The 25,390-nt window shown below is 39.1% G+C and overlaps 1 protein-coding gene across 10 annotated transcripts in view; it reads left to right on the forward strand.

Moving 5' to 3' along the window:
• The window catches only part of neo1a (neogenin 1a), a 207,095-nt gene that overhangs the window by 62,462 nt on the left and 119,243 nt on the right, over nucleotides 1-25,390 (forward strand). For all 10 annotated transcript variants that reach the window (XM_077201654.1, XM_077201658.1, XM_077201655.1 and 7 more), the window contains exon 2: nucleotides 5,019-5,336. In XM_077201654.1, the coding sequence (XP_077057769.1) occupies nucleotides 5,019-5,336 (318 nt within the window). The remainder of the gene's footprint in view (nucleotides 1-5,018; nucleotides 5,337-25,390) is intronic.

Raw genomic sequence — 25,390 nt, forward strand, 5'->3', positions numbered from 1 at the left:
CACATTTTGAAGTCAATGTCTGCACAGTGAAAAGGAGAATAGATCAGATTTCTGTCTGTAATATGCTTCCAAAGATCACTCTATTTAGTCACTAACAAAAACATGTGATGGTACAACCATGTGTTTTCGACAAGTACTGTGGTAGGTAAATGGTATTCTTTAGTACATGTGCATTAATTGGCATTTCCAAACTTTGTGTTTGGATAGAAATTCATATATTTAACATATTTCCTGTTAGCATAAGGAGATTAATTGTGCCATATACTGGGCTTGACAAGTTCAAAAGTGTTGAGGTGGTTAGTGGGTAACCATTTTGGAAATATTCAAGCAGGGATGGTCAAGGTTGTTCTTTCTCTCTTTTTTTCATTATTCATTATTTATGTGACAACATTCCTGTGGAAATCTAATTTTCTTTTGACCAGCTTGACATTGAGAATTTGAGTATTTAAAATGATTCACAGCCATAAATATCTAATATGAATTTCAAGTGACTCTAAAGATTGTGTAATTGGTCTATACTGCAATTTTTCGTTTAAATGATAATAATTTGGTTAAATCTTGAGCATAAATATTTGATAAATGAATGACTCATTAAGAAGTGCCACTGATATGTGCATGTTTGTGGAAATTCCTTGTAACATCCAATCCAATAAACTATACCTAGAGATGCACCAATATAGACATTTTTGGGTGATACAGAGATTTAATTCATGGCTGATATCCAGTATTATAAATCTAATAATGTTCTTTTTTTTACCATTTACACTGAGTTAAATCCTGTGCTTTAGTGAAATTAAAACATTGTAATGTACAGACAAAAGAAAATCATAACTGATTAGCACCATTGAAGGAAAAGAAAAATTTGAGTTGTACTAATTAAAAAAAATATTATAATACTTAGGGATACAAATGTGATCTCCGATATATTGTGCATCCCTAGACCTGTAAACCGCTGACTAGCTTAGGCAATTAAGTGTCTAAATAGATGCTACAATTCAACCTTAAATTCATCCAAATCCCTTTTAAAGGTCCTTGCACACTGAGTCCGAAATTTTCCCACGGTAAAAAATAAGTACGACCTCATGTTGTGACAATCACGTTTGCACACTGCCTCCGAAACTTTCGTCCGTCATAAAAAAATTTGGATCGGGTTCAATTTTCTGCGCATCTGTAGCAAGCATTTTAATAGGTGTTTTACAATTCAGAGCCACCGTTGGTTCACGGAAATTGGTGGTCTTCTTTTTAATATGTGGCTCCAGTATCGCTAGCTCACTGAACTGAGCCACTGACATCCTGAAGTAACCTTTGAATAGCTCAGGATAATCCCGCAGCTCCTTGTCATTTGATAAGGAGGTGGAACTCTCCTTATTCCTCTTTAAGCAATTTCAGGATTGGATAGATCTAATATTTCCGGATTCCGGATTAAATGATATGCTTCGGACTCAGTGTGCAAGGTTTCTGTGTGTGACGAATTTTTAGGAAAACGAATGCGAAAAAATGCATACAAAAATTTTGGACTTAGTGTGCAAAGACATTAAGAATCCAGACCAACACACCATGCAAACTGGTGTATTCAGTTCATCCACTGAGAATCCTTATATTTATATGTAGCAGCATAAATAATTTTTCTGTGGTTTGTTTGTATGTTGAAGTAGTTGTTTTGTCCCTGATATGGCTCATAGATGTGTAGCAGAGCTTTAAAAGCTTGATGAACTAATGAAAATTGTTGAAAAGGAGACGAAGACGAGAGTGGTGTCAGTCTCAGCGTTACTGTGGGACTCTGGGATGCAAGGTCTGAGCAGCAGCAGATGGTCATCAGTTGCAGCTGGAGCTGGAGGAACAGCATTGCACTCCTCCTCTGTGCACATTCTGAACAGCCGCTAACATGCTAATGATTAAGCATGCTGATCTTCTGATGCACTGCTGCAGGGTGGTATTCCCTTCTCACCGGTGGAATACAGGCCTCTCCATCTGTGAGATCTCCCTTCATTACTGTGTAGTCACTTATGTGCTGTACTGTGTCTTATTAGAAAGTACTATGGTGGTAACATGGTATAGTGATAGTATTGGATGGTTGGGGTTTAACGATACCCTCATGTCACGATTCGATAAATCTGTGAGATCTCCCTTCATTACTGTGTTGTACTGTCTCTTATTAGAAAGTACTATGGTAGTGGTATAGTGATGGTATAGTGATGGTATTGGATGGTTGGGGTGTAAAGATACCCTCATGTCACAATTTGATACATATCACAAAACTGAACTCACGATACGATATTATTGTGATACTCCAAGACATGATAAAGGAGTAACAAAAAATGTACCGTTGATTAAAATGCTAAATTTGATATTACATTGTTGGTTTAAATGAATAGGCTTGGACTTGGTGCTGGAAACCCAAAGCACAGAACAATGGATACAAATAAAACTATTGATGATTCTAAAGCTGAAAATACAAAATTATTTAGACAAAAATGCTTGCACCCTTTTACTGAGTAGATATGTTTAAAATAATGTAGGCCACTTTTTACTGGTAACAAGACATTTGGCATTATCAGGACCCACAAATATTCCCCCATTGCATTATTATACATTATAGTCAACATTATATATAGCAGTTTAATGTAGTACTGACACTAAAACTGTAAACTTAATTTTTTTTCTCGCACAGTAATTTTTATTTTTAAACTATACACAATATATATTTTCACTATCCACGATTCATATTTTGTTGCAGTTTTGTATTGCGATATATTGTGACACAATATATTGTTACACCCCTATTGAATGTTAATAGTATGGCACTTTAATTTCTTTCCCTCGTTACACACCAGAAACCTTCAACAGTTCATTTCAGTGTAAGTGCTGATGTCAATAGCAGAAGGACATATAGTGCCTGAAGTTCATGTAAATATTTAAATTGAACTTCTCCCTCAAGTTTTATGCTGATATTATAAACTGAAGCACTACACCTAGTGAAACTACTGGTCTCAGACATTTAGACACCACTGTACAACACAGTTTATTGGTGTCTGTTATAAACACTATGAATTCTTTGTTGAAAGCTATATAACAGTTACCTCTGGACACTGAAGTGTTTGTGACCGGAAAGTTCATCTATCTTTCAGGAATTAATCTAATCCAGATGTGTTTATGCTGGAACCACCGTTGCCTCGTATCAATCTTAAGGAAACTTTTCGAGGAAAGCTTAACATTTGCCAGAGAGCAATTATCTTATATAGCAGGAGAACAGTTCAGCCAACGAAAGCAGCTGTTGTAAAGCTCTCTATAGAAGTCCAAATGCGAGTCAGCACATTGACATGTAAGTGCTTCGTTCCAGGAGGCCTTTCTAAATTGATAGAGGGGTGACCATTATTATTACCCATAGACCCTGAAACTGACCAACAACCCCAGACTCCATTACAGGAGACTTTAAAACTATGTGCAATAGGAAATGTGCCTTTACTGTGTGAATGGGCCATAGAATAGGTGCAAGAAACCCCAGTACTAAAGAGGGCGATGGTTACTTCCAAATGTCTGTGCCATTAGATAAGATGTGTTATTATTCAAGTAGGTAGCTTAAAACTTCAACAGTTCAGCTAAATTAATCTTGTCCATGAACAGCATTAAAGGTGCAATGTGTAATATTTCTGAGGATCTATTGACAGAAATGCAATATACGATCCATAACTATGTTTTCAGTGGTGTATTAAGACCTTGCATAATGAACCGTTATGTTTTTATTACCTTAGAATGAGACATTTATATCTCCATAACCGCGGGCGCCCCCTTCTATGGAGGTCGACATATTGTGTCGTCATGTTTCTACCGTAGCCGACAGCGAACACACAGCGCTACAGAACGCGTTTCCTCACTACCTTGAAAAATAAGTTTTCAGTGGTGTATAAAGACCTTACTTAATGAACCGTTATATTTGTATTACCTTAGAATGAGCAATTTCTGTCTACATACACCACGGATTCCCTTACATTGAATGCGCCGACATGTTTCTACAGTGGCCCTAAACGGACAAATGCGTTTTGTTACTATGTTGCTCTTCGTGCAAGGAAGCAAGCTTAGTTCAGCGAATAAGAATTTCCTGTCGGCCACCATAACTTTTGTTGGTTGCAATTCGTAACCTCACCACTAGATCCCGCTAAAAATCACACATTGCACCTTTAAAGGGCACTCTGGGAAGGGGATGTTGCACAAAAGTGAGCAACTTAACTCCTGCTCAAAATGCCCTTCCTCAAGGTTGTTAACCTTCCAAGGTCCTTCCAAAGCATCCACTATAAGGCCTTGGAGTGAGTATGGCAGAATGATGACTTTTGGTTCTTGTGCTGGCCCAAGTCATGCCAGCTCTTTGTAGACTCGCCATAAACCATTCTCGACTGCTTTTTAGCTATATTTAGCATTCAACTCATCACTTTGTGCAGTGTTTAAAAAAGCCTTTAAAAGCTCATTATTCATTTCCCATCCAAGAAGTACAGATGATTCAAGTTATTTATCCACATAAAGTTCTGATGCCTCTCGAGGCCAAGATTTGAATAATTTATGAGGACAAATGCGAAGAAATTGTGCTTAGTTTGTGCTTAGTTCCAACCCCCACCATTTACGTTTAATTGAACAACATAGGATATTCAAATGTCTCTCGATGTCCAAGGTTTCTGTTGTTAATTTATGTTTATAATTAAAATGATTTACAATGCATTCGCTCATTGTTATCCTCAATGTTTGGTCTTTTCTGGACACTAGTAATAAAGTTTTGACATTTGAATGAATGTGTTTGGATCTCGAATGCAAGAATGAAGAACAAATGTTGAAATAAATTAAATATTTGGAATTAAAAAGCTACGGCCCATGTTCATCCACGCAAATGTAATTGTATTAAGCAATGATGCAGATAACGTCTGATCACAAATTCCCAATCTCTAAACCCAAAGTTCAACCTAATTTCAGTTCATCATATTGTGTGATGATGAGAAATCCAGTGCTGATTTGTTCCTCTTCCTCCTTAGGACCAGCAGTGAGGAACTTCAGCCCATTCCATTTCTCCACGGAGCCGTCAGATACGCTGGTTGTGCGGGGAGCGCCGGCGCTGCTCAACTGCTCAGTCCACGGCGAAACTCCTGCCAAGATCGAATGGAAGAAAGACGGCTCTTTCCTCAGCCTGGCCTCAGATGATCGCAGGCAGGTCCTGGCCGACGGTTCTCTGCTCATCAGCTCAGTGGTGCACTCTAAACACAATAAACCCGATGAAGGGGTTTACCAGTGCGTGGCCACTATAGACAACCTGGGGACCATCATAAGCCGTACAGCTAGACTCAATGTAGCAGGTAAGATACGTGGTTTGATACACCTATATGCACAGCATTCTCACACATACTGCGGAATATATACCATATATTGACCCGTGTTGAGCAGTGGTTCTCAACTGGTTTTGCCTCAAGACCAATGTTGTTATAAAACAAGGACAGTATGACAGCGAAAGAGTCTGTCCTGTCTTCATCCTTCAGTGTTATTGCCTGCAGTGGAGTTCAATAAGTCAGTCAGGGCATCCGCTGATGCAGCATCACTGTTGGTAATGTCTGAGAGCATTGGGCTCTCTGCTGTATTGGGCCCTTTGAGTTGAAATGAAAGTGACCTTGTTTAATTTGCAGGATGTAAGCTGCAGGGATTACGAGGTGTTTGAGTTGGGTCTTACTCTGAAATTCAATTTGCTGTTGGAGGGGGAAAGGAATGCAATTAAGTTACATCAAGCCCTTGCAGAGTTGCCTGTGTAACCTCACTGAAATCTCTCTGAAGGAGTTCTCTGAAAAGTCAGAGACAAATGCTTATTTGACGTAAGTCTCTCCCACGTGGAAGTCTGTTTTGAGTGAACAAGCTCATTATTTCTCAAATGCTCACATTGAGTGCAAGCTGGAGATTTTCATTGGGCTTTTTAGTGAGGTATTCTCAGCTGTGCAACAGATTGGACCAAAGTGTGTGGTTTACTGAAAGTCTGCACTGCTTAAATGGTGTTTCAACTAAGATCTTACTACTGGTTTTTGGGAATTTCCCATAGAGATGGAAAATCACAACTTCTTTAATATCGCAAAAGATTCTCCTAGGCATCAGTGGGTAATCTTGCATGTGTCTCCTTTAAAACAAGGGTCTTCAGCCTTTTTAGGCCAAGGATACTTTTGATGGAAAGAGACATTGAGCAGTGTTTCACTGTACAATATTTCAATATTTACATATTTTTATGATACTTGCATTGCAAAGCGATTGAAAAGTAATGTACACACATTGACTTAATTCTCCTTTATGTAGGAGGGCCAATGTAACATTAAGCTGAATAGCTTATTAACTTTAGCTTTGGTTGAAAATGAACTTATTACATTAAAAAAGTTCAAATTCATTAGTGAATGGTTAATACCTCCAAGTTATCTGAGCTATGCTCTCCATATTCCTTGTAGAACTCTGTACTCTTACTGATTAAACTTTGCCCAACAATTTGAATGATTAAGTTTTTCAATAAGCACCTGACTTGTATTGCACATATGTGCCAAGATTTATTTAACTTGTTCATCCATTGTCAAGTCAAGTCAAGTCACATTTATTTAAATAGGGCTTTTTACAATACAGATTGTTTAAAAGCAGCTTTACAGAGATAAATATTACAGAGGAAAATATTGGAACAAAATTTGTTTCCGGAAGAAAATAGCGTCACAGTCCAGCTTAATTAAGCTTAGTGATGTTTCATTTTTGTTGTAAAAAAGTAATTTAGTTCATTTATATATATAGCTGTTCTGGAGAAAACCGTGATGTCATCGTCCAGCTCAGTTTAGTTCTCATATAATGGTGTCAATGCAGGCAGATCAATATTATTGTTTAATGTTAAATTAAATATTACATTTAATATCCCTCAACTAAGCAAGCCAAAAGCCAATGGCAACAAAGGTGAAAAAAGGCGACAGTGGTAATTTTGTACAATTGTAATTCTAGATGAGGATGACTTTCTGTTTTTTCTACCTTAAGGAATTTTAAGAGAAATATCTGCGACAAAGTTGATATTTAAATAACAAATAACAGAGAATGCCATTAAATCTCTTGAGCTTGAAAGAAAAAACTCTTGAGCCATTATATTTGTGCATATGTGTGTGCTGGTTTGCACTGTCTGGCCCTCGACTCTTGCCGTCTAGGAGTCAAAGAGAGGAAGATCATCAATAAATCACATACAGCTGTACCATCATCTTCCACAAATCTAAAGTATACGTGCATGCACTGGCAATGGATGACTATGGAGAAACTGTTGTATGCTTGCATAGTGCACGCTTGTAAAAACAAGCATAAAATGTTTCTACCGAAATGCACTAACACTGGATGTTTATAACTGACCATGCATTTTTGGAATGAAATTTTGCATTTTGGTACCCTAAAACGTTTGAAAAGCCCTGCCCTAAAAAGAGCAGATTCATTTGTATTACTAGCACAAACAATGTCTGTGGTGTTTTGTTCTATTTTCAGGTAAGCCAAATGAAAGTCGCCTTTCTTCACTTGCACTCCCTCATTTTATTCTCTTTGAAACAGTGAACCGTTTGCTGTGGCTGACAAGGCGTGTAATAAAAAAGGTTAATTGTTGCATCTTTGCTGTGGGCTATTACAATGCCATTGCACTGGGAACAGTGTTGCTGCCGCCACAACCTGTGAGACCTCAAAGCAACAGGCACTCAGACAAATGCGAGAGTAATCAAAATGATGGATGGTAGAAAACCGTGTCTGTTCTTCCATCGTCGAGTTTGCTTTCACGTTCCTCTTTTTTTTCTGCTTAACCACACATGCAAACAAATGCCCTTTTTGTGGCACTCAGACAGCGACATTCACGTACGCATTCATTCAGAAGGGGATTAGCCGTGGCCTTGGCTATTTGTAATTCGTGAAGCGTTGGTTCGAGATGGCAGGGCAGAGAGCAAGACGTGGGTAATGGGAATTGTCTAGCTCGTGCCGCCTCACAGCACGCACCACACTTTGAACTGCACTCCTCAAGGCGGGCTTGAGGCAGAGTTGTGCAAGCTGTGAAGGAGAACACCTGAAATCTGAACACCTTGTTTGTATGCTCCACTGGTACTCTGCAATAATTTTCTGCATTTCTTCCGGTCTCTAAAAATGAGACCAAAATGTTGCTTGGTAGAATCACCTTTTGTGGTTGGTGGAGCTCTTTTGTGGAGGTGATTTTGCCAAGTAGGACATGTTCCTGGATTACCTTTCTTGTTGGTCCTTGCTAAGGGCAAGAGGTCTGTAGTACCCGGAGAAAGCTCTCTATTAACATTTCGATTCATTTCAATGGCAGTTGCTTAGTCGGCGCATGACCCCTTTGAAACATGCTAAATAACTGACATCTTTGCTCATGATCATGCCATCATCTGCTGGTACTCCCTGTAGGGGAGAGATTGAAATTGGATACGCATTAACTACCGGTACTCTCTTTTTTTTATCTCACAATCACATAGACTTGATTGTTCTCTCTTGTGCAGTTGATCCTATTTGACATTTCTCAACAAGACACCGTTTCCTGGTTCCAGATCAGGAAGCTTTTAGGGTCAGAGTCAAACGGACTTTTGCCTTTTCTGTGGTGGAAATGCACAGCACAGTTTAAGAATTAGCAAAATTACCAGAACCGTGTCTGTTTAAAAATGGCACATTTTCACATGAATATATCTGAAGTATTTCAGATGGCCCTTGGTTTGCAGAGTTCTGGTTCTCCGCATAATCAGGGCATGTTTATTTCCATACAAACTGATCCGGGGTCAGGATGGGACACTAATCCAGGATCTTTCATAAACCCGCCTGCATAATCCTCATTCACCCTTCTGCAATCCCTGTCTTCCTGTGACCTCTGCCCGAGTGGAGTTGTGCCGTTCCCCATGCTGTTTTCTCAATCAATCAGTGTTTCATTTCACACTTCAGCCCTCTGCACAGATCTCACCCGACCCTGCTGGCTGCCGCCCAGCAATGAAATTCAAACAGCTACAGTATGAATTTCAAACACCAGTGACACTGGAAACATTCATATTTCAGATGTTTCATTTTGTGCTGGATATGGTTCAGTTGTATGGGTTGCAATCTTTTGGACAAGCTCTGTTGTTGCTTGTGTTTGGAAATGTCTGAATTGCCTATTTAGGAAATGGTGCAACAGTTTTGGCTTGGAAACTCTGGTGGAAAATGTTTAGCCCGGCATGATGAAACAAACCTGATGTCACAATTAAAGATTTATACAGTTAATCATTAACAGTTTCATTTTAAAGTGCTAGGCTATGAGGAAGCATTGCCCTCATTACTGGTTATCTGCCCCAGTGTCAGCCTTCAGTTTAAACATTGAAATGAATCGCAGCCTGAGATAATATCTCAGACAATGAATGCTGTCTGAAATTCATTGTGTGCTCATTTGAGTATGAAATGCTTTATCAGTGCTGTGGTGAAGTATATTGCTGCCTCTCAGATTAGGCGCCTTTCTGAGAACATGCACCTACTGTTGAACTGACGTCTGTATTGGTTCATGTGTGTGCTTGTGTATTCACATATTTTAAGGCTATTTGGTGCAGCTTTATTGATCTAATTTAGGAGCTTAGATTTTATTCCTATACTTAAGTATAGGGACACAGAAACCTCCCAGAGAGTAATATTTACTCAACATCCACACTCAGGAAGAGAACACATATCTGTTGTTTCGTGGTAAAGTTTGGCACAGGATTCCAGTGACCTGAATTTTCATTCACTGTGAGCACTCAGGTATGGCCCATACTTGAGGCTTTCAGCTGTGCTGCCTGTGCGGTGCATTTTTAGCTTGTGTACAGGTCAACAACATTTGTCCTTGTTGCTATATTCCACCTCTCATACACATAAAAGCAGATTCATGCAGAGAGTGTGTTAAAGGGAGAAGATGGATCACTTGTAGAAAAATGAATGAGAAAACCACAACACTCAATATGGTGGCTTTAGGAAAAACATGAGTAGACCAAACTGATACAGCTTTTGAGCATGATTTGAGCAACAACAAAAAAAGCCAAAAGTAATGATGGTATTATTGTCAGATTTGACATATGCTGTTGAAAGTTAATCTTAGCCAGAAGTTTTGCGGTCTTTCCATATTCAAGTACAAAGGCGAGGTACTTGCTTGGCTGGAAAATAGCTGCACAAATGCCAAATAACTGACTTGCCTTAAAGGGAAATTGTTTGGCTGTGTTTATTCCATGTGCTGTACAATTCCCATTTGTTATTGTGTTGATCTTGGAATAGATCAATAATATTTAGCGCAGCACCCAGAGCATATTTGAGAAATGGAGTTTGTGCGTGGAGGAATTTGCTCTATTTTAAGGTCTGTTTTTGTTATCATCTAAAAGCCGATTTCAGTGTCAATGTGCTGACAGTTAGATGTCTACTGCACGGTAATGTGAGAGGATGAAAACAGCAGTGCAGCAACAAGCAAGGCCAGTGGCTCCCAAAGGCACTCTGATTGTAAGATGCTGTGTTCAACATTACATTTTAGAGCCTCTTGATTTAATAATTAATAATTCTGAAGAAACACACATGTATTGTTGTAGTGAGAAGAAAAATATACAGTAGAAAATATCTACTTTAGTGAATGACAATTTAAGTTTTTCTGATAATTTGGGCTGCAAATGCTTTACTAGAATGAGTGACTTTGATTCTTATAACAGTGCAATTAATTCTTGTTATATCAAAGAAAACCATCGATCAAATGAATTAAGTATTAGTCTTTGGATGTGCCTTTAGTAACAATGGTTTCAAAACCCCAAATCTCACTTTTTTTAATGAGGTCTGAGATGGTAATAATGGATGACCAACATCAAATGTTTTTTTTGTTGTTAATTGTGCTTTAATTATCATGCTGTGCTTTGGCTTACAACAGTGCTTCTCAAGCCTTAGTGCTGAGATAGTGTGCTGCAACACATTTAGCATTTAGAAAATATTTGCATTGAAAATGTTCAGTCTCTTTCAGCCACCAATATGGATCAACCATTTTTTTTTTTTGATAATGATAATAATAAATAGCTGTAAGCAGCAATTAAGGGGCCAAGCACTACAGAGGCAAAATGATGAGCATCAACCCAATTCTAAAAATGAGTAAAAGGCATTTGGAGATTATTTTAATCAAAAAGGTTGAAAACCCATAAATACAACCACTTTCAATGTGACATAATGGCTTATTACTTTTCACCAATAGGTAGCCTTGACACCAAATTATTTTGGTGGGGTCCGTATTGGGTGGCAGTGACATACACCAAGTTTGGTGTCAATATGCCAAAGCCTTGTAGAGATACAGCCTCAGATGCTTTTTGGCATCATGCTATCAAATTCGTTGATGTGGTAAATGAAAATGGTTTTGTCAACATGAAATCCATAACTTTTGATCCAAGTGCAGGTACCCTCAGGTCATAGTTGTTATTACACAAACCAAGTTTGGTCTGAATACAGTTAAGCGTTTTGGAGATATGATCTCACATCCACTTTGGTGTTTCCTTCGTAGAATTCTTTTGCAATTTATCAATTTATTTTGTAAATTATTCACGTTTGACTAATTAACTTGAATTACATGTTGTTGTGTTGGCATGGTCTGAAGATGATCTGGGTCGAAATTACCTTTTATATCTAAGATACTGGAAAAAAATTGTGCATGTGTAACACGTTGTATCACTCTATTGTAAAGTTCTAAATAAACTGATCAGGTTGAATGGGCACAGTATAGCTAACGTCTAAGTTCGGAAAGGAGGATTGAGACAGCAATTTCAACACAACTTGAGATATTAAACAAAATGTACTGTATTGGTACCAGTTTGTAAACATACAGTTAACAAAAAAAATAAAATAAAATACAATCAGCCTGTTGAGTATAACAAATAAAATAAATGGTTCCCCCAAACACAGTTCAGAAAGTCTTTTCCTTGTGTTGTTATTTGTTTTTTTTCCTTTTAAAGTCTGATCCTTCCAGGAAAGGAATATTGAAATAGGAAAAAAAATAGAAGCAGAAGTGGTCACGTGACAGGGAAAAGAAAACAGAAAGAATTTACTACCCGGGTAGTTTTAAACTCAGTTTCACTCAAAGTATCCAAAGTCTATGGTGTGTTGTATTCTCTTATCTGTTTGATGACAGATTAAGGATACTGAGCTTGCTCCAGTAAAAGATGCATTGTCCTTCAACTAGGCACTGTTGGCTCGCCGTTCGCTCGTCCGCAGTCAACTCAAGAAGTACACATCAACTGGAAACAAGGAGGAAGAAAAAAAACCAACCTGCATAATGCAGAGAACTTGTCACTCATTGACATTATCTGAATTGACAACAGATATAAATCACATGAAATTTCAGATCTTTTGCTTTTCTTTGTTCAAATGTATATTAACTCATTAACTTGGTTTACAAAGAAAATCCTGGGAGAATATACCCACTTAAATCAACATTAGACAGAGCAATGTCTGACATATTATTATTGTTATATGACTCAATACTAAATGAAACTACTAAATGTCATATATACATATTCATCAAATCACTTACTCTGATTATTTTACAACAATATCCCCAGAGTTAATTAACATCAAACTATCGTCAAATGGCTCTGTTTACACAAACCAATGCACATTGATTAGTATGTGACGCAGTTGATTTTAACATCACATTGGATTCAACTCCGATTGGTTTAATGACAAAACTATCCTTTATCTATTTGTCACAACATGGATATTTCAATATTTACTCATCATCAGTTAGTTATCAATCATATTTCTTATCGCAAATCATTAATTGAACACACATGACTGATTACAAAAGCAACAACAGAGTAAGAAAACACTCACCGGAGTTCTTCGAAATAAAAGTATGAAAAGATGTTTCTTCCCCCGGATTTCAGTAGAAAAGAACTAAAAAAAATGTTCTTCACACTCTATTTCTTTCTTTTGTTTGAATAGTTACACTCTGAATCGTCTTATTCTTTCTCCGCTCTCTCTTGCGTTTTGTAATAATACTTTTTTTTCCAATTATTTTACTAGTCATGGAGAAACGCCCTCTAGTGGCAAAATAGTAGTTACTACATTTTTTCCAAGTTAAGAGTCTGTTAACTACCTAAATTTAAAGGGGTTACATCCTCCCCCCCTAAATCTGCATGCGTCCCTGCATGTAGTTAATTTATACAATTTCATGAGGTAAAAGTGAACTAACTCTAGGGCTCATGTCATAGTCAAGGGCTTGGGAGAATGCTTTGTCGAGTCCACCAAATAAAGATTGCATAATGAGGACTAAAGGATTCCCTAAAGTCGGGTAAGTCAGTTTACGTGGTGGAACTATTTGTCTAGTAGATCTTCTTTGTGTGAAATGTTCCTGCACCAGTTCATCACTTGATTGAGGTATTCCTTCAGTTTCAGAATTGTCAGACTCTTTAGAGACATCAGCTTTAACTTCATCTTCCTCTTCTTGGCCTTTGATTAATTCTTCTGGAGCAGTCAAATCTGTTTCTGCACCAACTGACGGGGTGTCAGTCAATTCAATCAACACTGATGTTGTCTGCGGATAGAATGGTTGAGCCTCTGGGCTTAAGGTTGACTCTGCATAATCCTCATGTTCAGATGTCCTAGTTCCTTCCTGAGACTGCACAGGACACATGTTTCCTAGTTCAGCAGTCTGTTCTTCTGAACTACATACTTCTCCCTCAGGTTCAACCACTTGTTGGCTTGGAAGCGGGAGGTCAATTGTTTCGATCCAAGACAGTGACTGGGGTGAGTAGTACTCTACTACCAGATCCTCAGGAATGTGATCTGAAATATCATCAATCTTATCTGTGGGAGCATCCTGGGGTACACTGAAACTCTCCATCCTCGGTTGAGACTCTGCACTTGTAGATCCATCTGTACAAGTAGACAGAAATCCACAGGGTAAAAGTAAATCCCTGTGTAGGGTTCTCCCTGGACCTTCTGAGTCCACAGGTGCAACAACATAAACTGGTGAGTCATCGATCTGCTTCACAATCCTATACACAATTTTGCTCCATTTGTCAGCAATTTTATGCTTTCCACGAAGTCCCACATTCCTTATGAGCACTTTGTCACCAGACTCTAGGATGGATTCTCTGACTTTGAGGTCATATCGTTGTTTGTTCCTTTGTGCGGTTCTGTCACTCTGTTCAATGGCTAGTCGGTAACTCTCTTGAAGGCTCTCTTTCAATTTCTTTACATACTCTGAATGAGGCACTTTACCAGGGTTCCTGGGAGTCAGGCCGAATGCAAGGTCAAGGGGAAGGCTTGGTTGTCGACCAAACATCAGCTGGTATGGGGAGAATCCTGTTGTGTCATTCTTGGTGCAATTATAAGAGTGCACTAAAGGCTGAACAAATTCCTTCCATCTCAGCTTGTTTTCTTCAGAGAGTGTCCCGAGCATCCCCAAAAGAGTCCTGTTAAACCGTTCCACCGGATTGCCACGTGGATGGTACGGCGTTGTCCTGGTTTTCTTTATACCTAGCAACTGACAGAGGTCTTTTATGACAGAGGACTCAAAGTCACGGCCCTGATCACTATGAAGTCTCTCTGGGAAACCATAATGAACAAAGAAGTGGTTCCATAAGGCTTTGGCGACTGTCTTCGCTTTTTGATCAGAGGTTGGCACAGCAACGGCATATTTTGTGAAATGATCAGTGATTACAAGTATGTTCCTTGTGCCCTTTCCATCTGGCTCCAAAGACAAATAGTCCATACAGACCAATTCAAGGGGACGACTTGTGTTTATATTGACAAGAGGAGCACTCCGCTCTACCCTTGCTTTGCGTCTCACACACCTCTCACAAGACTTAATCCTCTCCTCTACATCCAGTGCCATTCTGGGCCAATAAAACCTTTGACGCACAAGGTCTACTGTCCTTTCAATGCCCAGGTGACCAACGGAATCATGCAGTTCTGTAAGAGCCACTTGTCTGAAAGCTTTAGGAAGGACGAGCTGGAATAGAGGCTCCCCTCCAATGATGCGCTTCCGGTACAAGACATCATTAGTAAGAACAAACTGGTCTACAACTCTCAACATCACCTGGACTTCTCTATCCTCATGCAACCTAGCACGGCAGGAAAGGTGCTTGCTTGACTTAACAATGTCAATCACTCGGTTCACAGCAGGGTCATTCCGTTGCTCTCGAGCCCAATCCTGCTGGGACATACTTGGAAGCGTGCTAGATCCAAGGAAGGAATCTGTGGATAAGAAATCAGGTGGAATAGCTTCTTCACTCATGGCCAGACACTCAACAATTGCTGGTTCGCTATCTGCTCCATCTTCAGAGTTTGCACTGTCGAGCACGTTATGCCTCTGACACACTGCTTTCACAGCCTCCTTAGAGAATGCTGGTTCCGATCCTTCTCTCACAAACCGAGAAATGAACTGTTGTATCCGATCGTCCTCCTCCTTGGAACTATAATCGTACTCGTTCTGTGTGTGTGGTCTTCGGGATAAACCGTCTGCATCTTGGTTCCTTTTCCCGGCTCTGTACTCTATGCTGAAATCAAAACTTGAGAGGGCAGCTAACCATCTGTGTCCTGCAGCATCGAGCTTAGCTGAGGTCAACACATAGGTTAAGGGGTTGTTGTCAGTCATGACGACAAATTTGGCCCCATAAAGGAAGTCAAAGAATTTGTCTGTCACCGCCCACTTGAGGGCAAGAAATTCAAGTTTATGAACAGGATACCGCCTTTCACAGTTAGACAGTCCGCGGCTTGCATAAGCGATTACTCTATGTTGGCCATCCTGTTCCTGATATAGAGCCGCTCCGAGTCCATGCAGACTGGCGTCAGTGTGCAATATATAAGGCTTCCTCGGGTTCGCAAATCCTAAGACAGGTGCAGATGTCAGCTTCTGTATTAAGGTCTGAAAGGCCTCTTCACACTCTGAAGACCACTTTTCATTGAAAGGTCGTTTCCAGTCAGCAGGGGAAAACTGAGCTCTTTTCACACCAGACAGCCTTTTAGGTGAAAGATATCCAGCAGTTAGACTGTTGAGAGGTCTGGCAATTTTTGAATAATCTTTAACAAACCTCCTATAGTATCCTGTAAATCCAAGAAAGGACTTCAGCTCCTTGATGTTGTTGGGTCTAGGCCAGGAGGTGAGTGCTGCAATCTTTCCTGGATCGGTTTCTACACCTTTCTCTGACACTACATGCCCAAGGTACTTGACAGAGGTTTGAAAGAAATGGCATTTCTGAGGGGACAACTTTAGACCATAATCTTTGAGTCTGGTGAGAACACGCATGAGGCGATCTTCATGTTCCTCAAGTGTACTGGAAAACACAATGAGGTCATCAAGGAACACTAAGACTTCTTTTAAATTCATACTGCCTACACACTTCTCCATCACACGTTGAAACGTGCTTGGCGCATTAGTGACCCCTTGTGGCATGCGATTGAATTCCCAGAACCCTATTGGGGTCACAAATGCTGTCTTGTGCTTGTCTTTTTCCTCGACCTCGACTTGATAATAGCCAGATTTTAGATCCATGACTGAAAACCACTTGGATCCAGTCAAAGATGCAAAAGCCTCCTCAATGTTCGGTAGGGCGTACGCGTCCTTAATAGTCTGGCTATTCAGTTTTCTATAATCAACACAGAGTCTTATGGCACCATTTTTCTTTTTCACTACCACAATGGGTGAAGCAAAAGGGCTCTCTGACTCGCGGATTATGTTAGCGTCGCGCAGCTCTTTAAGATGGAGTCTCACCGCTTCAAGGTCTGATGGATGAATTGGCCTTGCTCGTTGTTTAAACGGAGTAGAATCAGAAAGACGAATTCGATGTTTGACTTCAGTAGTATGGCCATAGTCCAGATCACTGAGAGCAAAGACTTCTGGAATGGAATTAAATTGTTGCGTGATCCTAGCTTTCCACTCTTCTGGCAAAGGAGATTTGCCAAAGTCAAGAGTGATGGAGCCTTTAGTGTCTGAGCACACTTCTGCACACGGCACTGCAAGCGGGGAATCTTTTGATACAGTTTGTGTAGGATTGGAAAGAGAAAGTGGTACTGAAAGCTCAGCTATGATCTTCTTTGACGGTACTGTAATGTCATGATCTGTGCAGTTTTGCACAAGAACAGGCACCCTGAAAGAAGTCCTGGCTGGGCAAGTGAGAACATAATTACAGAACAGAAGCCCACTTGGTAAATTGGAATGGGAAAAGGGCTCGACAATAATAGGTGTACCCAAAGGCAGAGAAACATTCCTTGCATATCCAGTCAATACCATCTTCTGACCGGCAGAAACTGTATGGGCCACTTTGCCTTGGAGCTTCACATTCGCAACCCTCCCATTCCTCAGCTCAATTTTATGTCGGTTACTCAATTCTTTTACAAGAGCTGTATATACATGGCTCTGGGGGCTTCTGCGATGACTCTCAAGACCTTTAGTACAAACTTTGTACAATGCATCCAGAGTATTTGTCCCAACTAAGGCTGGAATTTCACTGTTGGTTTTGCAGTCAGGAACCACCAGAGCTAATGTACGGACTTCTGCTGTCCTTCCAGCAATTTCTTCTGGAAACTCAATACTAAGATGAAGGTATCCCAAATAGGGTACTACTTGCCCTCCAGCACCTTCGATTTCGAGTATATCATCAAGGGACAAGATTGAATGTGACTGCAAGTATGAGTTATAAAAAGATTCTGACACAGTGGTCACTTGTGAACCAGAATCGAGAAGGCATTCACAAGGGGTCCCATCAATGACAAGTAAAGCAGTGCAACGGGGCCCCACCAATCCATTTAGGGGACCTTCTGGGAAAGACTGAATTGGTGTATGAGTATCACTTTGATTCAAATTGGGACGATGGATCAATAGATCATCTTGAGCCTCAATATGTCCCTCTATCGAGACCCTTTCTAGTTTAAATGTGGACCATACTTCAGTTTCCACTCGTTTTGCTTAGCCTTCAACTCCTTGTATTTCTGATCCACAACATCTTTGTTAGGAGGATTCGCACACTGTCTGGCTATATGGCCATCACCACCGCATCTGAAACAAAACCAAGCTTTTGGCTGGGGCTTTGACATTGTTTGATATGCCTGAACTTCTGCTTTCACTGTGTGCTCTTTTCCCTTCTTAATCTTCTCGGATTCTGCTTTCTGCTCCTTCTTTGACTTTTTAGAATTCAGCTGCATTTTTAACTCTGCAACCTGTCTCCTCAGATCCTCAGTTTCAGCCTGGTAAGCAGTGAGAATGGCTGCGTTCGATTCATAGGGTAGTGAAGCCTCATTTACTGTATGAACATTCAAGAAGGGTTTTGCCCTGGAACTACCCAAGTGACGCTGTAATCTTTCAAGCTTTGCAGCTCGTCGGTCTTCCTCAGTTCTAATCTGGAGCAAAAGCTGAGCAAATTCAGGTTTGTCTGGTTTTGACTCTAGCTGTAACAGCAGAAGCAGGGACTGATCCCAACAGCCTCGAGTAAACTGCTTGAATAACTGTCGGTTGGAATCTGTTTTCTTCAACCCATTTCTTTTCACAGCAGAACTGAGGAGAATTTGCAATCTTTGGAGGAAATCAGAGGCTTTCTCACCTGAGTTCTGATAAGTGTTGAGGAACTTAGCGAATATCTCATCCCCATCCTCCACAAGACCATATGCAGAATCAAGGAGACCAACATATTCTTGTGGGGAAGCAGAAAGACCCAGCTGTTTGACCACATCTGATGCTGGTGGAAGGAGACTTTCCAGAATTTTCCTGCGCTGTACATCAGTTGGCAGACGATCTTGAAACATCAACTGAACGTGTAAACACCATGTCTCAAAGTCTGCCTCACCAGGTGGTCTTGGAATGCGACCTGAGAAAGATTTCAGCCATTTTGACCCTTGAATGGATGAAGCTGAAGAAGTGTCATTCTTAATCACATGTTCAACTACAATTCTTTGTATTTCAGATGGGTTCAGCATATCAGAGGAGATGCAAGTAACAGGCTTCTGTACAGGTGTGGATTTTGGCACTTTAGGTCGAACAACTGTTGCAGTGGGGGTTCCTTGCACTGAGCCACGATTCTGACCTAATCTCTTTGTCTTCCCTTTAAGGAGAGGGGTTTGACTACCGTCAGTGTCAGAGCTATTTGAGTCTGTATCTGAACCTGATTCATCAGGCGAAGCAATATCTACTGGACTCACAGTCTGGTCAGTTTTCTTTGTCAAAACATTTACATTATCAACTAGCCATGTTACTGTAGCATCAGCTACATTTGGTACATAACAAGGGAAATCTGGCTTCAAAATACTTATAGGCTGATCAGAATCAAACTCGACAATTGCTTTGGTATTACCAGCTCTATCCGGTTTACCCACCCGTACAACCTTAGTTACTTTTCCGTAAGTAGCAAAGGATGCCGCTAGGTCATCATTAGGATTAGTCCCAGAAAGGTTTAACACACAAAGGGACTTCTGCACATCTACTCCAAATGCAGTTTCAAGATCCATGGTTTTTTTTTCCTTTTTTTTTTTTTTTTTTCCAAAAAATTAATATAACTAATATGAAACAAAATACAAACTTTGTTGGTTTCAAAGAATTTCAGAACACTTGAATTTGAGCTTTGGATGTCTGATAATAATAATAGTTAAACTTAAAGCTGTCAATAAGAATCCTCCTGGCTGGGCTCGCCACTTTTATATGTAACACGTTGTATCACTCTATTGTAAAGTTCTAAATAAACTGATCAGGTTGAATGGGCACAGTATAGCTAACGTCTAAGTTCGGAAAGGAGGATTGAGACAGCAATTTCAACACAACTTGAGATATTAAACAAAATGTACTGTATTGGTACCAGTTTGTAAACATACAGTTAACAAAAAAAATAAAATAAAATACAATCAGCCTGTTGAGTATAACAAATAAAATAAATGGTTCCCCCAAACACAGTTCAGAAAGTCTTTTCCTTGTGTTGTTATTTGTTTTTTTTCCTTTTAAAGTCTGATCCTTCCAGGAAAGGAATATTGAAATAGGAAAAAAAATAGAAGCAGAAGTGGTCACGTGACAGGGAAAAGAAAACAGAAAGAATTTACTACCCGGGTAGTTTTAAACTCAGTTTCACTCAAAGTATCCAAAGTCTATGGTGTGTTGTATTCTCTTATCTGTTTGATGACAGATTAAGGATACTGAGCTTGCTCCAGTAAAAGATGCATTGTCCTTCAACTAGGCACTGTTGGCTCGCCGTTCGCTCGTCCGCAGTCAACTCAAGAAGTACACATCAACTGGAAACAAGGAGGAAGAAAAAAAACCAACCTGCATAATGCAGAGAACTTGTCACTCATTGACATTATCTGAATTGACAACAGATATAAATCACATGAAATTTCAGATCTTTTGCTTTTCTTTGTTCAAATGTATATTAACTCATTAACTCATTAACTTGGTTTACAAAGAAAATCCTGGGAGAATATACCCACTTAAATCAACATTAGACAGAGCAATGTCTGACATATTATTATTGTTATATGACTCAATACTAAATGAAACTACTAAATGTCATATATACATATTCATCAAATCACTTACTCTGATTATTTTACAACAATATCCCCAGAGTTAATTAACATCAAACTATCGTCAAATGGCTCTGTTTACACAAACCAATGCACATTGATTAGTATGTGACGCAGTTGATTTTAACATCACATTGGATTCAACTCCGATTGGTTTAATGACAAAACTATCCTTTATCTATTTGTCACAACATGGATATTTCAATATTTACTCATCATCAGTTAGTTATCAATCATATTTCTTATCGCAAATCATTAATTGAACACACATGACTGATTACAAAAGCAACAACAGAGTAAGAAAACACTCACCGGAGTTCTTCGAAATAAAAGTATGAAAAGATGTTTCTTCCCCCGGATTTCAGTAGAAAAGAACTAAAAAAAATGTTCTTCACACTCTATTTCTTTCTTTTGTTTGAATAGTTACACTCTGAATCGTCTTATTCTTTCTCCGCTCTCTCTTGCGTTTTGTAATAATACTTTTTTTTCCAATTATTTTACTAGTCATGGAGAAACGCCCTCTAGTGGCAAAATAGTAGTTACTACATTTTTTCCAAGTTAAGAGTCTGTTAACTACCTAAATTTAAAGGGGTTACACATGCACAGCTTAATGTGGTAATTAAGCTTAATAAAAATGTAGATAGATAACAGTCAGGTTTTAGAGCTGGCCCTAGTACAGAGTCTGCTCTTCTGAGGGTCTCAAATGACATCCTATGAGGCTTTAATTCTGGAGGCTGTGTTGTTTTACTTTTGTTAGATCTTACCACGGCATTTGATGAAGTAAATCATAATATTCTCATTGATCGTCTTAGAGATCAGGTTGGTATTCAGGGCTTAGCCTTGAAATGGTTCTCTTCCTATTTAAAAGATAGGACTTTTTCAGTCAGTTTAGGGGATTCTTCTTCTTTTGTGGTTCCTCTTGTATGTGGGGTTCCTCAGGGTTCTATCTTGGGACCAATTGCATTTTCCCTTTATATGCTCCCTCTATAGGTTCTATTTTTAAAAAGTTTGGGATTCACTATCATATGTATGTGGATGATTCTCAAATTTATTTACCACTGAAACATGGGCATGAAAGTGCCATTTGAATGTGCGTGAATGTTTGACTGAGGTTAAGTGCTGGTTGGTCAATAACTTTCTCCAATTGAATGAGGATAAGACTGAGATAATTTTATTTGATAATAAGGGGTGTGTAAAGGATGTTTATGACTGCTTGGGATCTGTCTAGCATAAGAAACCTTGGTGTCATTTTTGACTTAATTTTGACCAGCAAATCAATGCTTTTGTTAAGAATATTTTTTTCCAACTTAAATCTAAATTAAAGTCTTTTGAAGATATCGAGAAGGTTGTTCATGCCTTTGGGTCATCCCGTTTAAATTACTTTAATGTGTTGTATCTGGGTGTGAGTCAAGCCTAATAATGTTTTTAATTATATAGCTCTTTTCAAGAAGTCAAGGTGATGATTATTCTGCACTTTAGTTTCTCATCAGGTTTTCTCTATAATCAAATGCCGTCTAGAACTTGTTGCATCCCGCCCTGACACTATAAAAAGACACTTAAGCTGTGTCTGAAATTGATCACTTGTTTACACAGCAAATACCACACAATATGTGTTCTTTCAGATTAGTTCACTAAAAAACCTATAGAGAATACTCCTTTATCTAGTGTTTGTGGGTATACTCTCCCGTTTAGCGCTTTTACCTTTGGTATTCATTTATCACTCTTCGTAACTTACCACTTAGCCAAGGCTTCTAATAGATAAGTCTTCGAAAATAAACAGTCAATCTGCATAACAAAGCAAATCTTGATGCACTTGGTTCATTGTTTGTTCTCCCACAACACATTAAGATTCATCGAGCAGTGCTGTGGGGAGTGAGCTTTTATGGTAGATGGCACGTCTTTACTGGAGCAGGACTCTTTGGGTTTTTCAACTCTGTGCTGAAGTGTCATTATGCCAAAGGCCTCTCATCTAAAAATTGGCGCTTACAAATCCTGATCGCTCCACTCGAGCTTCTACCCCAGGGGAAATCTGCTCTTCAACTCAACTCTGATTGAGACAGACACAAGCAACGTCATGCACGTCTGTCCGTCACCAGATTGACAGACCTTTGAACTGTATCCGTTTGATTTTCGTAAGGATCGACACATTCGTTGAAAACATTGATAAGCAGTGGCAGTCCTTATTGAATGGACAGTGATTTATTTTGCGATCTATTTTTTTTTTTTGCAGCGTTGGCTAGCATTAGTATTCAAGTAAGGTTCTTAATGTAGGATGCCTATTACACAATTTTTCTATACTTTACCACTGACGCCCTGGTACTCCCTTGTAGCTCCCTGTTTTAGGTGGATCATTTTAGGGCCGTGACACACCAGGCTTTATAGATCGTTATACAGTTTCTCAATTTAAAGGGTGTGTCTAATGCTATTTCATGCATTATTCATACATACTTATTTAGACTGTTAATGAGTTGGATTCTCATGCTAAACGTGGCCAAAGTTTAAAAAAATGAGTTGGACGTATGATGGAGTTTTTGGATTCGTATAAGTTTTGGATAAGATATTTTTTCGAGTATGTCCCTGTCTGACGTCATAAAGTATGGAATTCCTTGTATTTCCTGGAAGAGCGCGCCCTCACACACATCAACCAGAGCGAGAGCAAGAGAAATGTCCTGTCATTTTGTTTTTAGATCACAAAATCAGTGTGTTTTTGGTCGTGAGGGAAAGATAATCTTGTTAAGCTTCCAAAAAAAACAGTGTTAAGGAAAAGTGGATGCAGTTCATTTTTCCGGCGCAACAACGGAGTTGTAAAAGTGTGTACTCTACAGGTACTCAAGATTAACATGAGATTGGCAGAAACTTTGAGTGTTATGTGCCCTTTAAGTTTTAGCGCCTTCTCAACTTCTAGCATGTCACCAGTTTCTGTAAGACTCCAGTCTGTAGGTGGTAAGCTCCTGCTTAGCTCCCTTGTCAGAGCAGATCCAGGCACCACGGTCAACCCTTCAGCCCCAGAATGCCATCTGTCTACAGCCAGCAGATTCCCAGCTTGTATCCATACAGTAGCATTGTAGCATTTTTCCCTCGACTGAAAGCGCTTGCTTTTTTAACCCCTCATTATTAGAATATTTGGCTTATATCTGTGTTTTTCAGTTACCAAACTCTCACTGTAGCATTATTGATTTGTCTCTGTCTGCCGTCAATGAAGTCAAAACAGTTTGAACCCCGGGGGTTGATTATTCTGTTTAGTCGCCTTTGGCGGGAGGCTCATTTGTATTTGTGTCAACGCTTTGTCTCGATCCTGGCCGTGGTTTCAAAGTGTCACTCAAAACTAATAAAAGATGGGGAGGCAGTCACTGTTGCCACGTTACTGGATTCTCGTCTTTCTCTCGAGAGCAGCAGGGGAGTGAACGCTTGTAGCAGTAAAGCAAACAGCCGGTTCTCAGTCTCTGAATGAAAGAAATCCGGTTTCTGAGTTGGAAGTGTCTGCCGGGGCCCGCTTAGAGCAGTTCTTTGAGCAACTACAGCAGAATGATGAGAATGTGTGTTTAAGGGCCCTGGGGAACCTGGAGGAAAATCCGCTGCCTACTAACTAACTTCTGTCAGTATGTAGCGAGTGAAGTGTGTCCAGGATTAGACCGTAAACCCAGGTCAAAAGCATCGTGTAAGTGTGTAGCAGTGTTGGGGACGCTACTTGCATGCAATTAGTTAAAGGTAAAGTGTGTAATTTCAGTGCCACTAGCATCAACGAACTGAAGTGCTAAAAAAAATGGGTCAGATTCTCACTATTAACTATGACCTTTCCCTCAATAAACTCCTAATTACTGCATATTTGTAATTAGGAAAGTAATCGTTAAGTTTAGGTATTGGGTAGGATTAAGGGATGCAGAATAAGGCATTCATATGTGCTTTATAAGTACTAATAAACAGCCAATATCCTAGTTTTATGCATGCTGATAAGAAACTAAGTAATAGTGAGAATTGGACCATAAACTAAAGTGTAACCGAAAAATTAACAGGGTTCCTGAACACCATTCCTCCCACCATTAGATAGACCATTGGTTGATGGCCAGATGTCATTAATGACCAGATGTCATTGGTTGAGCCGGTGTTGTTATCCCTTGTGAAAAAGAAGTGCACATAATATTTTTGAATGTGCACTTGTAGTGTACTTCAAATATATTAAAAGTATATTAAAAAACTGTACTTGCAGACAATATAGTATTAATGTGAAAGTGTCTTTCTTCACACACTCAAGTACACTTCCAAGTACACTTGTTTTTGTGTTGACTAGCACACTAAAATACATGTTATGTACCTGATTATGTAAGTTTACCTGTTGTGTTATTCAATATTACATTTAAAGCTAATGTATTTAAATTTACTAAATTGCTACCTTATTATTATAAATGTTTTATTAATTATAAATATTCAGATACATGACCGACAAAAATTAAATAGAAATTAAAGTATATTTTTAGTTTACCATAAATGCTTGGCATTGTAACATATTTAAAAGACGAAAGAAGTAATTATGAAATTGCATATAAAGATGCACGTTGGTCCTACTTAAAATCTTAAGTTAATCTAATTGCATTTAATATTAAAAGTAAACTACAATACATTCCCATATAATTGTAAATAACATGCAGTTAAGTGTCCGAAAAACATTGCATTCATGGGAAATCAACTTGTGAATTACTTATAATTGTTTATTCAAAACAATTACCAACGTAAAAAGTACTTACATCACCTTTAAAGTACTGTACGTTGCATTTTTTTAAAAAACATTTTGATTAAAAAAATAAGTTAAAATTAAGTCAAAATTTGAGAATAACAGTTAAAAATATAGTAACAGAAGGTTGGA

The sequence above is a fragment of the Siphateles boraxobius genome, unplaced genomic scaffold, assembly GCF_051911475.1.
Source record: "Siphateles boraxobius isolate OS27281-9 unplaced genomic scaffold, OSU_SipBor_1 48, whole genome shotgun sequence".
NCBI classification, from domain to species: Eukaryota; Metazoa; Chordata; class Actinopteri; order Cypriniformes; family Leuciscidae; genus Siphateles; species Siphateles boraxobius.